Source organism: Protomyces lactucae-debilis (genome assembly GCF_002105105.1).
Source record: "Protomyces lactucae-debilis strain 12-1054 chromosome Unknown BCR37scaffold_14, whole genome shotgun sequence".
In the NCBI taxonomy this organism is placed as follows: domain Eukaryota; kingdom Fungi; phylum Ascomycota; class Taphrinomycetes; order Taphrinales; family Protomycetaceae; genus Protomyces; species Protomyces lactucae-debilis.
This window is the reverse complement of record NW_024468006.1, coordinates 355,126-369,413: the sequence shown is the minus strand read 5'-3', so window position 1 is coordinate 369,413 and position 14,288 is coordinate 355,126. Positions and strand designations below refer to the sequence as shown.

The window sequence follows — 14,288 nt, the reverse complement described above, 5'->3', positions numbered from 1 at the left end:
GTAGCAGTAGAGTACTCTTGCTATACTCTTGCTATACTCTAGCACTCTTGCTATACTCTGCCTTCTACAATGCTGACTAAGCCACGTGTTATGACAAAAAGATAAAATCAGAAGCAGCAGCAGCAGCAGCAGCAGCAGACTAGTAGTAGTAGCAGAGTACTAGTAGCAGACCAGCACAATGTCCTCAAGCATACCCATCATCACAAAAGCAGCAGAGGCACTCGGACTCGCAGACACAGCAGGCAGCCCACCCGTCTCGTCCAGCTTCACAAAGAACGCCTTCTTCCAACAATCCTCCAGCAGTCCTCAACAAGCAGCATCCCCCTGGAGTTTGCGCGCAGACGGGCCAGTGTCTCCCAGGCCAATGCACGGCCCCTCAAGCCCTTCTCCCATGCAGATATCAAGATCCTGTTGCTGGAGAATGTCAATACCATCGCCATTGAAGCACTCAAAGCAGAGGGTTACCAGGTCGAGGTCCACAAGGCATCCCTCCCAGAAGCAGAACTCATTGAGAAGATCCGCAACGTCCATGTCATTGGCATCCGCTCAAAGACCAAACTCACAGCAAAAGTGCTGGATGCTGCTCAAGAGCTCTTTGTGATTGGATGCTTCTGCATCGGCACCAACCAAGTCGACCTCAAGCATGCCGCTTCCAAAGGTATCGCCGTCTTCAACTCACCCTTCAGCAACTCCCGCTCTGTTGCTGAACTCGTCATTGCCGAAATTGTTGTGCTGGCCAGGCAGCTCGGCGACCGTAGCAATGAGCTACACAACGGCATCTGGAACAAAGTGAGCGCAAAGTGCTGGGAGATCCGTGGCAAGACACTCGGTATCGTTGGCTATGGCCATATCGGCTCACAACTGTCCGTGCTCGCAGAAGCAATGGGTATGACGGTCCTGTACTACGATGTGGTTCCCATCATGGGACTTGGCATCACAAAACAACTCCCCTCACTCCATCAACTCCTCAGCAAGTCAGACTTCGTCACCCTCCACGTCCCGGAACTCCCAGAAACCACCAACATGATTGGCGCACCAGAGTTTGAAGCCATGAAGCAAGGCTCTTACCTCATCAATGCCTCACGCGGTAGTGTCATTGATATCCCGGCCTTCATCAATGCCAGTAAAGCGGGCAAGATTGCAGGTGGTGCAATTGATGTCTTCCCCAATGAACCAGCAGCCAATGGACCCTTCTTCAATAATGACCTGAACCCCTGGGCCGAAGACTTGCGATCCCTCAAAAATGTCATTCTCTCACCACACATTGGCGGTAGTACGGAAGAGGCACAGGAGAAGATTGGTGAAGAAGTAGCTGCCTCGCTTGCCAAATTCATCAATGAAGGCTCAACCGTCGGCGCCGTCAACTTCCCAGAAGTCGCATTGCGTCAACTCACCTTTGACGATGCAGACTCGCACGTACGTGTCCTCTTTGTCCATCACAATCGAGCAGGTGCCTTGCGTGCCGTCAATGACATGTTTGCCTCACACAACATCAAGGCGCAATTCTCAGATTCCGCTGGTCAGGTGGCATATCTGATTGCAGACATTAGTGATGTGAGTGAAGAGAGTTTGGCAACACTCAATGCCAAGCTGGAGGGATCCGAGTATAACATCAGGACGCGTCTCCTTCAGACATAGACGCTTCTTACAACTTTCTTAGACAGTTGCAGCATAGAAATAAATTTGACGACAACCAACAACTTACAACCTTGAATGCCGAAACGAAACTCTCTTGCTGCGGCATTGCAGAGAACGCAAGACGACGTCAAGCGCTTCAAACAAGCATCCGCCAAGGAAGAAGCAGCCAAGCGATTCAAAAACCCACAACTACAGCGCCAACATGCCTTGGCGCAACGAAAAGGAACATCCGAGCACAATGACGCAGCGCTGGTCGCTGCGCGTGTCAAGAAGGCATTGATCCCATTCAAGCGGCAAGATCGCATCTTACTCCTTGGAGAGGGTAATTTCAGCTTTGCTGCAAGTCTCGCACAGCATCACCTGGATGATGCGAGTTTACTCGTTGCAACGAGTTTCGATACGGCTGAGGAGGTGCGCGCCAAGTATGCAGATGGCGAAGAGCAGATTTCAATCGTCACCGATTGTGGTGGTGCAGTGCTCCATGGGATTGATGCGACGCGTCTTGCAGAGCAATCAGCGCGTCTTTGTAAAGACTTTTCACGACGGCTAGGTATCGAGACACTCAAGTTTGATACCGTTCTCTTCAACTTCCCACACGTCGCTGCAGGCATTAAAGATCAAGATCGCAATATCGTCGCCAATCAAACGATGCTGCGTGATTTCTTCAAAGATGTACCACATGTCTTGAATGAAGGTGGCAGTATTGCTGTATCACTCGCACTAGGGAAAACTTATGAACGATGGAACCTCAAAGGGCTTGCTAAAGATGCAGGCTTACAACTTGCTCGTAGTGGTCAATTTGTCGGTGCCGCGTTTCCAGGGTATGAACACCGTCGAACGAGTGGTGACCCAAGACCAGGCAAGACGGGTGCGTTTACGGGTGGTGCAGGTGAAGAGAGGGAAGCACGCTGGTATGTCTTCACCGTGCGCAATAAGGAAGAAACAAAGGATGTCAAGTGATTTACAAGACAAATGCCTTTCTGACAGTCGCAGCATCGAATGTCTCCCCCGTGGCGGGATCCACAACCTTATCTGCAGCAATCCCATGACGTGTACAGTATGCACGTAGACTCTGGAGGCCATACAAGCGACCACTGGGCAACACCACAGGCACATTCTCACCCTCCAGCACACCTTCTGGATCCAATACATCCACGAGATGCGAGCGTGCTGCTTTTGCAATGGGTACAGAAGCAGACAGTTGCAGCAGCTCAGGTGAACAAATCGGACAGACGTGTCGCGTATTCGTCTTTGGGTTGCCTTGGGCTTGTCCTGCATCAACCAGCCAGGTATCCAAGGTCAAGGGCTGTGTCTTGTGGTGTTTCAGGGCTTCTGCACATGCTGGCGTCTTGAGGGCTGCCATACCTGATGACAGGGCAATTTCTAGGGGTGCATGCACGGGGATGTTGTAGAGGTCGTGGTGGGTTTGCACAAATAGCGCAGCCAGGACATGCCACTGATCAGCAGCATAGAGTGTCTAGTATTAGCTTCATTCCTTCATTGCAGATCAACATACCCGGTAAGGCTCCAGTGTCGTGTCAGGTCGGTGACAGAGCAATGCACAAACGGCATTGATCTGACTACCATGCACGCTCCGATGAGGCGGGAAGTGCTTGCGTGCATACTCAATCGCTTGGGCATACGCACCAACGCGACATAACTCAACAAACTCTTGTCGTCTTAGTGAAAACTCAAGTGTACTACCCCGCTTGCGAAGCGTTGTCTTGTGGTCGTTGCACCAACTCAAGCAGGCTGCTGCATGTCCGCCACGTAACGCTGAAGCGACTTCTGCGACTCTTGCAAAGACATCCGCGTCGATCAACGGAGTCACGTTATGACGCTGCGCATAGTGCGTGCTGCCTTGCAAACAACCGCGTCGTAGCATATAATCAGCAACAAGTCGATCGAGTCGTTGCGAGGCCAGCACATCAGGTGGTTGCTCAAGATGCGCTAAGCGTGCGCGGCTCTGTGCAATACGTGCGCCGTCTTCCTGTTTCATATCAACAAGCTTCTGCTTCAGCTGTTCTAGGCGCGTGACCATCTTATCGAGCGTTGCAGGTGTGCATGGCTCAGCAGCTTGTTGCGTCAACCAGGCCGTGTCGCGCTCAACGAGCTTCTGCTGCTGCTTGAGGCTTGTCTTGAGCGCTTCAAGTGGTAGCTTGAGCAGCGGTGACTCCAGCACAAAGTCATCCATAGCTTAATAGAGAGTAATATGTAGCAGTAGTCTTTAGTCGTCCTCGTCGTCGTCGTCTTCGTGTCTCGCCTGCAATTTCGCTGCATCCTCCACCTCCTCGATCGTCCCCAGCAGCTCAACGCCATCATCGCCTGCACGCAGACGCCGAGACTTGCGCTTCTCTGGGAGAGCAGGCATCGCTTGTGCCTGGCTCTGCATCTCTTGCTTGCGCTGCTCTGCCTCCTTCATCGATGCTTGTCGCTCCTCCTCATACCGGTCCCTGAGCTGCTGCAATTCCGCCTCAAGCTCCTCAATCGGCCTGAATGTCTTTGCCGACTGCTTGGCATACACCTCCATATCCACAGGTTTCTTGCGAATCAAGGCTCGCGTGATGAGGTGTGGATTCCTGCGTTCCTCCAACGTAAACTTGCTCTTGATTTGCTTCCTGTCTCTTGAGGGGAACATTTGCGCGATCATCTCAAAGTCGGTGCCCCATTGCGAGAGGGCAGTGTAGAACTGCTCCGTGGCTGTATCATCCCATCGTACCTTGCCGATTGGTTTCCCATGCGATGCACTATTGACGCGTCGCTTCATGTCATCCACGTCCACTACTTCCCGTGGCCCATCCAAGTCTGCCAGTCGTTGACTTCGATCCACCGTCAGCGATTCCGGGTCCAGCACAATCTCACCATTAACCACACGCGTCTTGATGACGGAACCCGGATCGTTGTGCACCGGCAGCTCACGCGGCGCAGGTGCTTGTTCCTTCCTTCCAAGCTTCTTGTCTCGTTTCCGCTCAGCTATAATCTCCTCAAACTTGGCAAACTTGCTGGACTTTTGTCCTCTTCCAGAGCCTTTGCACAAGTCAGCCATTTTGATGGATCCGTCAATCAGTTCCACTGTGCCATCGTCCGGTGAGGCTTCGCGCTTCTTGCGACCGCGCACACCGGGCCGCTCTGCGACGGGGGATGTACGGCCGGTTGTTGAAGCGCGCCGACTTTGCGCTGCATCGATGACGCCTGCTGACGATCTGCGACGACTGCTGGTGGATGCGAGTCGTTTTCTTTCTTGTGTAGTCAAGTGCGGTCCCTCATGTTCCTCAAAGACGGGTGCGAACCGGTCGGCTGTTGTATGTGTTGCGATAGAGACGGTCTCCTCCAGACGAGAGGGCCGTCGGCCAGGCGCAATAAGTCGGCCGGATGTTTTATTGCTAGAAGCGCGATGCGTCCGGACAGTATGGGGCCCAGTCGGTCCTGTCACAAGCTCTTGCGCTACAGAGGCCGGGTCCTGCGTAGGACCGGGTGTACCGCGCGTTGAGACATGCGATGCACTAGGAGCTGCGGAGGGCGCTGCACGACGGCCTCTTGCCTTGGGCGCGACTTTGACGGCGCCTTTATTGACGCTGGTACTCGTGAAGGCAGACATGCTGGTTCTCAGCTGCTAGACCGTCTTCCAGCAGCTGTCGGGCGAGTATAACTGTATAAGTATAGTACTACAATTTGGTTTCCCGGAGAAAGGAAACAAAAAACTCAAAATTGGGCGACGGAGCAGCGAAGAGCACACAAAGACACACACCTGGGCAGCAGGCCTCGATAGCCGCATCTCCGTCTTGCTTGGCATCGGTTCCGGCGTATGCCAGCAGATGAGCTCCCAAGAGGCCAAGCGTAAAGCAGTCAAGCAGGAAGATGGGCCCAATAAAAAGCAGCATGTAGATTTCGAAGTGCAGCCAGAGATAGAGGTATGTTGCTGCTTCCTCTTCATCCCCATTGCTAGATGCGAGGGATACTACCTAATAGACGCTAACAGTCCCAGAACTTCCAGCGCGAAGCATTATGGCGAGCCATGCAAGACTATAAACGGCGCTCGGTCGCTAGTCAAGATGCACTAGACAAGCTGCAAAAGTCAGCTCGCTTCCACGACGAGCATCTCCGTCTCGTTGACTTGTGGTGGGATCAATGCCTTCATGAGATTTGCAGTCAAGCAGAATTGCCCACCACTGCAGCAGTCGGGGAGTGTCTACCGAGCCTCTCGACGCGTCTTGTGAGCGCGCTGCCCGACTTTGAAGCGCATCTCTCCGAGAAGCGGCAAAGGATCCTCGATGTGATTGTAGGCAGTATCAGACAGCTCCGAGGTGCTCCTCAGCCGCAGCAAGGCGACAAAGAAGCGCTCAAGGAACAGAACGCTGCACTTAAGCTACAACTCTCCCTAGCTGAGCAACGCGCCAATGTCTTGCAGCAGCAAAAGGAGGAGCGTGAGCCGCAATTGCAGGACTTACAGGACAGGCTCGCTGCATCCCAGCGAAAAGTGGATCGTCAAAAGTCAATTACGCTTGCTCGGATCGAAGCACAGGCGAGCAAACGGCCAGCAGCAGCCTCACCGGCAAGGGAAAAAGAAGAGGTCAAGACTGAAGCGCAAACAGTTCATGCAGGGGATTCAGCGGCGAGCGACCAGGCCTTGGAAGCCTCGAATGCGCGGCTTTTGGAGGAACTTGGGCAGCTACAAGTCAAGCTCGCAGAACTGCAAGCCACAAATGAAAAGCTGACATCCCAGCTGGCTCATCTATCCCAAAGTGACGTTGAAGCGACCGAGGCGTACAAGCAGATTGTATCAGCAAATGCGCATCTTCGTGGAAGACAAGAGGTACTCGAAACACAACTCCCTGCACTACAAGCTGAACTCCATGCACTCAAAAAAGAGCGGTCCAAGTTCCAAGATGATCTCGCTCAGGCATCGCAACACCAGTATGAAGAGGCCGTGGCGCAACTGACACGCACAGAAACAGATTTGGCACGGGTACGGCAAGCGCGAGATGAGCTGCATTCTAGCTTGCAGGTCCGCAAAGCACAGGATGAGCAGAAACAAACGTCTGCAAGAGAACTTGGTGAATTGGCAGATGCACAAGCGTCGCGGATCGCGGCCCTCGAGGCGGAAGTGGCGAGACTGAAGGAGGGCTCAGCGGCAGGTGACGCTCCTGGTGACGATGCTACAGAGCTCAGCAAGCTGCAACGCGAAAACTCGTCTCTCAAGGCGGAACTACCCATCATGGAGGCGGCCTTCAGCAAAGCGCATGAGCAAAGCACGCGCAAAGTGATGGAGCTTGTCTCTATGGAAGATCGTATTGGTCGTTTGCAAGCGGAAAAGGCTAAAGCAGATCAAAAATACTTTGCTGCCATGAAGGCAAAGGACCAACTTGCGGCGGAGATCAGGGTCCTGAAGCAACAACAGCAAAAGGCAACAGAGCTTGCGACAAAGCTTCAAGAAGCTGAGGAGAGCTGCCGACAAAAAGTACAAAATTTGGAGCGACAACGGACCCTTGCGGACAAGGCAAACGAGCAATTGCGCAAGGAAGTTGCTGCGCTTGCAGAAAGCAGTGATCGATCGCGTCTACAGCTGGACTCGCTGCATGGGAAGCTGGCGGATGCAGTGAAGCGGGCCGAGGGCAAGGAGCTGGAGGTAGCACATGCGACGCAAGCAAAGCGGGTAGCACTTGAAGAGCTCGAGCGGTTGAAGAAGCAGCAGGAGCGTCTAACGAAGCAGGACAAGGCTATCTTGAATGGCGACAGCGACCAGCTGCAAGTATACCGCACCATGGCGATGTGCTCCGTATGCAATGTCCGCTGGAAGAACACGACCCTGGTGTCATGTGGGCACGTCTTTTGCAAGGAGTGTGTGGACAAACGGACAGAGACACGGCAGAGGCGATGTCCGAGCTGCAACAAGGGCTTTGGTACTGGGGATGTCTTGGCTGTACATCTGTAGCTGGGCCTTTATAATGCTTGACTGGCCGTAGGTGGAAGTAGTGCTGGGTAGGCAGCGTACACTACAAAAGATCGCGAGAACTCAACCTACGCTCGCGACAACAAACACCCAAACCCTCCCCAGATTGAGACGGCCCGATGAGCTACGCGCGGCGGGGCATCCTCGACGACGACGACGATGAGGAGGAGGACGACCACAACTGGCGCTCACTCAGTCGCAATGCAACCACCGTCAACAGGCGCAACGGCGTCTCAAAGACAACCAACGACACGCTTGGTGAGATTCGCGGCATTATTCAGAGCGAGTGGGCAGAAACCCTGCAGCCAGATTTCAGGCCTATTGGACTAGCGCTCGATATGGTAGATACCAGCTCCCTTGGCAGACGTAGAGATCTCGAGCGCTTCAGGCGCACAAACCAAGATATCGAGCGCGCACTGCAGAGTACCGTTAATGAGCACTACCAGGGCTTCAACTCGAGTATTGGGACATATGGGCAAGTCACAGGAGCGATTGCTACTTCACAAAGGCAAGTAGGCGCGACACGGGACGCGCTACATCGAGCAAAGGCGCAGCTGTCCACGCACAGAGATGACTTGTTGGACTTGTCTGAGCGGTCGCGACAGTACAACGACATGATTTCTCTCCTCAAGGACATGTATGTCTCTCTTTCCATTTCAAGATGCTAACAACAGTGCACGCCTGCGAGGGATTCCAGAACAACTCGAGGCTCACTTGTCAGCAAAGCAATTCCTAAAGGCAGTTCACTGCTTCAACGAGGCAAGTGCCATTGCACATCGACAGGAAATGATCAATATCGCTGCTCTGGCTGATATTCGACAATACCTCAAATCACAGTCAGTGAGTCTGGTCGAGATCCTTTTGGAAGAACTGCACAACCACCTCTATCTTCGCTCTCCTTACTGCGACAACAGATGGGCAGCCTACACAGTCGGTCAGACAGACTTGCCCATCATTTCACTTGACGGCCGATCGTCTCTCCGTCTGCCGCTCGAAGATCACCGTGCAAAACGACAAGGCGAGCAGCATGTCGCTGTTGACCAGCATCCCGAACGCGACTCATTCACCTACGTCAGCACGGTTCTTGAAGCGCTCTACATTTTTGGCAAGCTACCCTATGCGATGGATATCGTTGCTCAGCGCATGCCTAGCCAAATACATACCCTGTTTGGGTCGACAGTCGATCAAGTCCGTGCAAGGCATGGTTCAAAAAGGTCATCTGCCAACAGCAAGCCAGACTTGACTGACCTGCTGGACAGAGATGACGAGTCGACTGAACCCCTGCGAGACTTGTTTTGGACACTCTTCTCCAAAGTGGATGCTATGCTACAAGCACACAGCAATTTGTGCGAGACACTGCTCGCTCTTCGAGATCGATTCGGCGGTCGTGCCGCGGCCGGGTCTGCTGTCGAGTACGACTTTGCCGAAGTCTGGAAGCCTCTCGGCTCTGAACTACGTTCGCTTCTAGGTCAATACATCCTCGACAAATCAGCATCGCTCGAGTCTGTCAAGCAAGGCAATGTCAATATGAACGTCTTTAGAGAACCGGCGCGCAACAAGACGAAGCAGTTATTTGATTTCATGGATCAAAGTGGACGGCATGAATCTGTTGCGCAAGCTGAAGAGGAGCAGCTGCGATCTATGCTGCATGATTCAGTGCCCGGATTGATTGCAGATGGACCAGACTTGAGAAACAATTCAGTTGTCCTGACTGCAGAAAGTGGACCGATTGCTGCAAGCACGCCCTTCAATATCGCCATCATCATGTCGCCCACCGTGGCCTTGCTGAGTCGCGCAAAACGCATCATTCCGCAAGGTAGCAGCGTTTCTGCTTCCGCGATTGATGCATTCTTGGATGAACTCATTTCGAAACTCGTGGCTCCACAGTTGACAGAGCTTCTGGATGATGCTACGCGAAGTGCCTTGAGCGGCACATTGCGGCCTCTTCACAATGTATCCAAGGGCAGTCCATCAGACCTGGCAGACTTTTTAATGGTTTTAGCGCGATTCTCGACGCTCATTGAGCAAGTGGCATACAAGCGCGAGCAATATGCCGACATGATGCTTGGATCAATGCTCGCCTATCTACAAAAAGTGCAGAGCCATTTCGGTTTGTGTACGGCCAACCCGCAGCAGGATAACCATAAGCTTGGTGCATTGCGGCTTGGGCCTTCATGGGCGTGTCGAGCGGAGATTGTCGAGCTTTGGCAACCCTTTTTGCAACGCCAGTATTTTGAGGCCTCTGAGCTCTACACCATTGCAGCTCAAGAGCAAGACATCTTGCGGCAATTACGCAAACAGACACAAGTTGAGCGTGGTGACTTGATTATGGATGGTCGAACGATTCACAATCTGGCACACCTCTATGGCAATGTCAAGCACTTTATGGCAGCTGCTAGGAAGTTTCATCAAGATTCAAAGACACGGCCTAGTTGGATCAATGAAACGAAGAAGGACTCTTCTTTGCCAGCGACACTGAAGCGGCTCGAGATGAATACCACGGGAGCAGGCAAATTCGACAGCATCATGGCAGCCTTTCAGCGCGTGCTCGTGGATATTCTGCTGACTTTGCGTATTGAATTGCACGTCCAGGTCTTGTTTTTTGTGCAGCAATCTCTGAAGCACAGCAACTATGACATTGATGAACCCGCAGTTGAAGCAGATCCCATCATCCTGGATCTTGTCAAGCAGATTGATCTCTTCAACGAAGTCTCCGTACAGCACCTGTCGTCGGATGAGTCTGAGTTTGTGCTTGCTAGTCTCGCCACATTCATTGATGATCTCTTCATTGATGAGAGTGAACTGATCGGTACATTGTCTGCAGCTGGAGCGCAAAAAGTTGGACTTCACATCCTCGCCATTCAGCAGCATCTCCGAAATTTGGTGTCCTCGCCTGAATTAGCTGATCTTGGCCCAGCAAAGCTCTTCTTTGACTTGTTTGAGGCGACTCCACTGGGTCTGATTGAGGTGGCAAGTTCCTCTGGAGGACTGCCATTCGCTTATGAGCATGCAGCCAAATTGCTCAGACTACAGCATTCTCGGGATTTACAACAAGCACAGGGTCAACAAAATGGCACCAATAGGGCATCGCGTGATGGCTCTCGCAGGAAGCTACTCGACGAACACCTGATTCTCTTGTCAGAGGCCATGTGGAAAGTGGATGAAGTCGGTGGTGGCCAATAGAAGTGTTGTATCTATGTGCCATAACGACTATGAAATTCTTCCAATAAGCCATTGACTTCCTGCAGCGTCCAGTATTTTTGCATGTTGGCCATGCCCAAGCTGGTCTCCTCTTCGCCAAGGTGCTTGAATAGAGGTTTCGCAAGTGCTTGCAGGATGTCTTTCAGCTTTGTACCGTCATAGCGACTTTCATCCTCACCGATGTCCTTCAGATACGCTTGTAGGGCATCAAGACCTTCATGAATGCGATCATGTGATTCAGCATGCTGATCATGCTCTCGAAACTCTGGCATACGTTGAGCGAGTACAGGGAACCAATACCGATCTTCAATAGTATGGTGCATCGTCAGTGCTCTTGGGAAGGATGCAACGTGGCGTATGAACGGGACAAACGCGATGCCGTGCTGCTTGTACGTGTCTGCCAGCATAAAGATCTCCTCGAAGCTCTGCCGGAAGTGGTCATGGAAGCTTTGCATGTGCACTTTATGCTGATTCCACTCTTTGACTTGTGTGGACGTCCATGAAAGCGCCTTATTTTGTGCCTCTAGTGGCGTTGCTTCACAGACTGCTGCCGACATGGATGAGCGACGTTGAGGAAGTTGTAGCAATGGACGACCAGGGAGTTTTTGGAAGCCCAAATGGTCAGCTTGTGTGGCAAATGTGGCACCAGTCAGAAAATGTGGGAGCAGGAAAGAGAAGCTGGGCAATGTAAGCAGATTTATAACAAGCCGTCGACTAGAGAGCTGCAGCGTAATGACTGCTTTGAAAGTCGCCGGTTTGCCAGCGGTAGAACTGGTGTCAAGATGTCTTCGACTCGGAAATATGGGTTTAGTATTGCTGCGAATCAGCACAGAAAGTCACATAAACTTCATAAACTTCGACTCATGCAAGCGGACTCCCGATCGTATGCACTTCACAGATATATGCAGGGAGTAATGATGATGCGTTCGGAGATTAGATATTGGTTGCAAATGATGTACAGACGCTGACATGAAGCCAAACAAGATAGACACACGCACGCTGCAGACAGACGATGCAAATTTGACGGACCGTAACAAATACAAGGTCATTGAGAGTCACCGCATTGAGCGAAGTGCCTTGTTGACCATCGGCCCGGCGTTATGTTTGCCAGGCATTGAGGCACCCCGTTTGCCTGCTTCGCCAGACGTTGACGGCGCCTTCCTGCGGAGAGCTCGCGAAGCCTCATTGGCCGTAGGCGCAGTCATTGTCTATTGTCAGTCAAGATGTGTGAGGAGACAGCATCAGGCTCACCGTAAACTCAAAGTAGGAGCGTGATGCAACATCTGCTTGTGACAATTCCTGCAGCGGTCTCCTGACCACTTTTTGAGGCCGACCTTGCGATGGCGACATGTGACCATTCTCTTTGTCATTATAAACGAGTGACTGAGACATACAAGGCTCTCCCTAGGGCCTTGGTACACGCTGATGGTCCTTATTTGTTGCTTGGGTCGGTTGTGCAGGGTTAGACTTCTCGTTGCCATTTTTGCCTGCCCATCTCGAGAAGTTCGACTCGCCAAAGACATCCTGCTCCTAGCCTCAAAGTACCTTGCAGCTACCAAGGCAAGACCGAAAGGCCCGGATAGATCATTCATCTAGAGGCTATCCCTTTCAACCAGACTGAAACTTTGTTCAGATTCGCGCCATGCCCGCTGACGCTGTTCTACCTGGGCCCCACAATAGTGCTGGTACCAGCACATCAAGCCTTCTGGACTACATGCAAAGCGGCGCCTAGCTTCGCTTCTGTATGCTGGTATATGCATTGTTTCTCAGTACTTCGTCACCTGACTTCACTTGATCAAGACGCAAGCCCATAGGCAGGCTGTCAAGAAGCGCTAAACATGGCATGGCACATCATAACGAGTCTTCGGGAGTCGTTCTTGTCGCTCACTATGTATACTGCTAACAGTGCTTAGCACGTTCACTGCGCACGGTTACAAGCTTTAAGCTTAAGCCTACCCTCAATCGGCACATCCACAAGTTTGACAGCTCCTCATCACTAAGCCTTCCCGCTTTTGAGCAAGTACACGCGAGTCTCTGTGGGGCTCACAGTCGCATTTTCGCAGCCATTGATTTACGAGTCACAGCTTTACAGGACTAGTAGTAGTGGCTAGTGCTGAGTCAATGCTGGCACTGACACTGTGCAGCTGTGCTGAGCGCGCTGAGCGGGCTGAGCGAGCGTTTGAGCGGGCGTTTGGGCGGGCGCAGTCTTCCGCGCTGTCAGCCAACTCTACCAAAAAGCCGGAGCTGTAAGCGAGGTCCGTGTTTGGGTGATTCGTGATTTGTGACGTCGACCACGACTTCCGCAACTGACAGAACTTGACAGCATCTAAATCTAGCGCGTCTGTCACCGTGTCACGTAAGTCACGTTGACTGTATATGTGAAGCGGAGTGATGGCGTCACAATAGTGGAATAGACACTTCTAGTCTTGACTATGACCTCGAGCCATGGATTCCACACTTTACACGAGTCACAGGTGACAGGACGCTATCGAGGAAGTCCACCCTGGTGATGGTATCAGACCAGATCCATGGTACCGAATGTAGACTGGTGATCCCATAAGTCTGAGATGACCGTGGGCTGCACATGTAGCCTAATGCAGGTTCAAAGCAGACCAGACAAGTTCTCAAGAGACACGGTCACACAGACCAGGGCATGTGCTATACTGCTACTGACACATTGTACTTCCAGCGGATCCCATGCAACGATCTGTCAGTCATGACTCATGAGTCGTGACACGGTATCAATGGGCCTACGTGGTCTCAGGCTGAGACTCTCAGCTCTGAAGTCCGCCCATGAATTTCGATTGCTCTGTATGACACGGAAAGGGCATCCCGCTCACTGACATGACTTCGCTGTGCAGTGAGTGTGCCTCGTGCAGGTAGGGTCAATGTGTCTAAGACTCCATGCACAGTCATGCAGCCCAGCTTTGTGGCAGTCTGATCAACCTGCTATGGTCATAAAAGGCTTCGAAATCTAGATTCGAGGCTCCTACAGAGGGCTATAATGTAGTTTGCTGATTCAATACTGACAGCCTGGCACCGCTTGACAATCTTTCCACAACTTGGACCTCAAGTGATGCCTAAGTCACGCCTTAGCTCAGAGCCAGATGCTGTAGGCAGTGTAGGCTGTAGCGTTGGACTTCAGGCTGAACGCGACTTCAACATCAACTGACAACAGTCAACGACAAATTCCGCAATAGGGTTGTACAGGCGGCGGCTAAGTACAGCAATCTCCATGCTGTTTCAAATGTTTGCATTGTGGTCTCCTGAAGGAGTCGGAGTCACAAACTCAAAGTCACCCCATGACATGTAAATGATGATAGAGTGTCAGGATCATACTGAGCCATACGTCCACGACCAGTGACTTGGCATTGGCAGTCTAGCATAGTTCGGCCCTGACTGATAGACACGGATAGACAGTGGCAGTAAGTTCTGACGGGTTAATCTTGTTTTATGGCTTGGCTCGCTCGTTTAATGGAGAAAGTGCCGAGCACCGCGG

General features: G+C 52.2%; 6 protein-coding genes across 6 annotated transcripts; 4 read left to right on the top strand and 2 right to left on the bottom strand.

The window, feature by feature from the left end:
- Window positions 1-178: 178 nt before the first annotated feature.
- BCR37DRAFT_405102 (D-3 phosphoglycerate dehydrogenase) lies at window positions 179-1,816 on the top strand (the record flags this gene model as incomplete). The annotated part of the gene is made up of 2 exons (XM_040872074.1): window positions 179-258; window positions 318-1,816. 2 exons carry the CDS (start codon window positions 179-181, stop codon window positions 1,636-1,638), a joined length of 1,401 nt encoding a protein of 466 aa, XP_040724157.1. The 3' UTR covers window positions 1,639-1,816.
- Window positions 1,817-1,905: 89 nt separating this feature from the next.
- Window positions 1,906-2,484, top strand: BCR37DRAFT_340558 (uncharacterized protein; the record flags this gene model as incomplete). Its single annotated transcript, XM_040867367.1, has 1 exon — window positions 1,906-2,484. A coding segment is annotated over one exon (579 nt), but the record flags the coding sequence as incomplete, so codon positions are not given.
- Window positions 2,425-4,103, bottom strand: BCR37DRAFT_84389 (CTLH/CRA C-terminal to lish motif domain-containing protein). The gene is made up of 2 exons (XM_040872506.1): window positions 3,155-4,103; window positions 2,425-3,115 (listed from the first exon to the last, which is right to left on the bottom strand). The coding sequence occupies exons 1-2, from the start codon at window positions 3,830-3,832 to the stop codon at window positions 2,600-2,602; spliced, it is 1,194 nt and encodes a 397-aa protein (XP_040724155.1). The 5' UTR covers window positions 3,833-4,103; the 3' UTR covers window positions 2,425-2,599.
- On the bottom strand, window positions 3,866-4,684 carry BCR37DRAFT_369870 (uncharacterized protein; the record flags this gene model as incomplete). The annotated part of the gene is made up of 1 exon (XM_040868320.1): window positions 3,866-4,684. One exon carries the CDS (start codon window positions 4,682-4,684, stop codon window positions 3,866-3,868), a length of 819 nt encoding a protein of 272 aa, XP_040724154.1.
- Window positions 4,685-5,453: 769 nt separating this feature from the next.
- Window positions 5,454-7,570, top strand: BCR37DRAFT_394077 (BRE1 E3 ubiquitin ligase-domain-containing protein; the record flags this gene model as incomplete). The annotated part of the gene is made up of 2 exons (XM_040871407.1): window positions 5,454-5,549; window positions 5,624-7,570. The coding sequence occupies 2 exons, from the start codon at window positions 5,454-5,456 to the stop codon at window positions 7,568-7,570; spliced, it is 2,043 nt and encodes a 680-aa protein (XP_040724153.1).
- Window positions 7,571-7,663: 93 nt separating this feature from the next.
- On the top strand, window positions 7,664-10,777 carry BCR37DRAFT_83969 (Sec8 exocyst complex component-specific domain-containing protein). The gene is made up of 2 exons (XM_040872503.1): window positions 7,664-8,225; window positions 8,263-10,777. Exons 1-2 carry the CDS (start codon window positions 7,708-7,710, stop codon window positions 10,769-10,771), a joined length of 3,027 nt encoding a protein of 1,008 aa, XP_040724152.1. The 5' UTR covers window positions 7,664-7,707; the 3' UTR covers window positions 10,772-10,777.
- Window positions 10,778-14,288: the final 3,511 nt, after the last annotated feature.

What these genes read in the sequence shown, in the direction of transcription:
- BCR37DRAFT_84389 (XM_040872506.1), bottom strand. Translation starts at nt 3,832, where the DNA reads ATGGATGACTTTGTGCTGGAGTCACCGCTGCTCAAGCTACCACTTGAA. An exon ending in CGACACTGGAGCCTTACCGG is followed by an intron (nt 3,116 to 3,154) that starts GTATGTTGATCT and finishes AGCTAATACTAG; the next exon opens with ACACTCTATGCTGCTGATCA.
- BCR37DRAFT_83969 (XM_040872503.1), top strand. Translation starts at nt 7,708, where the DNA reads ATGAGCTACGCGCGGCGGGGCATCCTCGACGACGACGACGATGAGGAG. An exon ending in ATTTCTCTCCTCAAGGACAT is followed by an intron (nt 8,226 to 8,262) that starts GTATGTCTCTCT and finishes TGCTAACAACAG; the next exon opens with TGCACGCCTGCGAGGGATTC.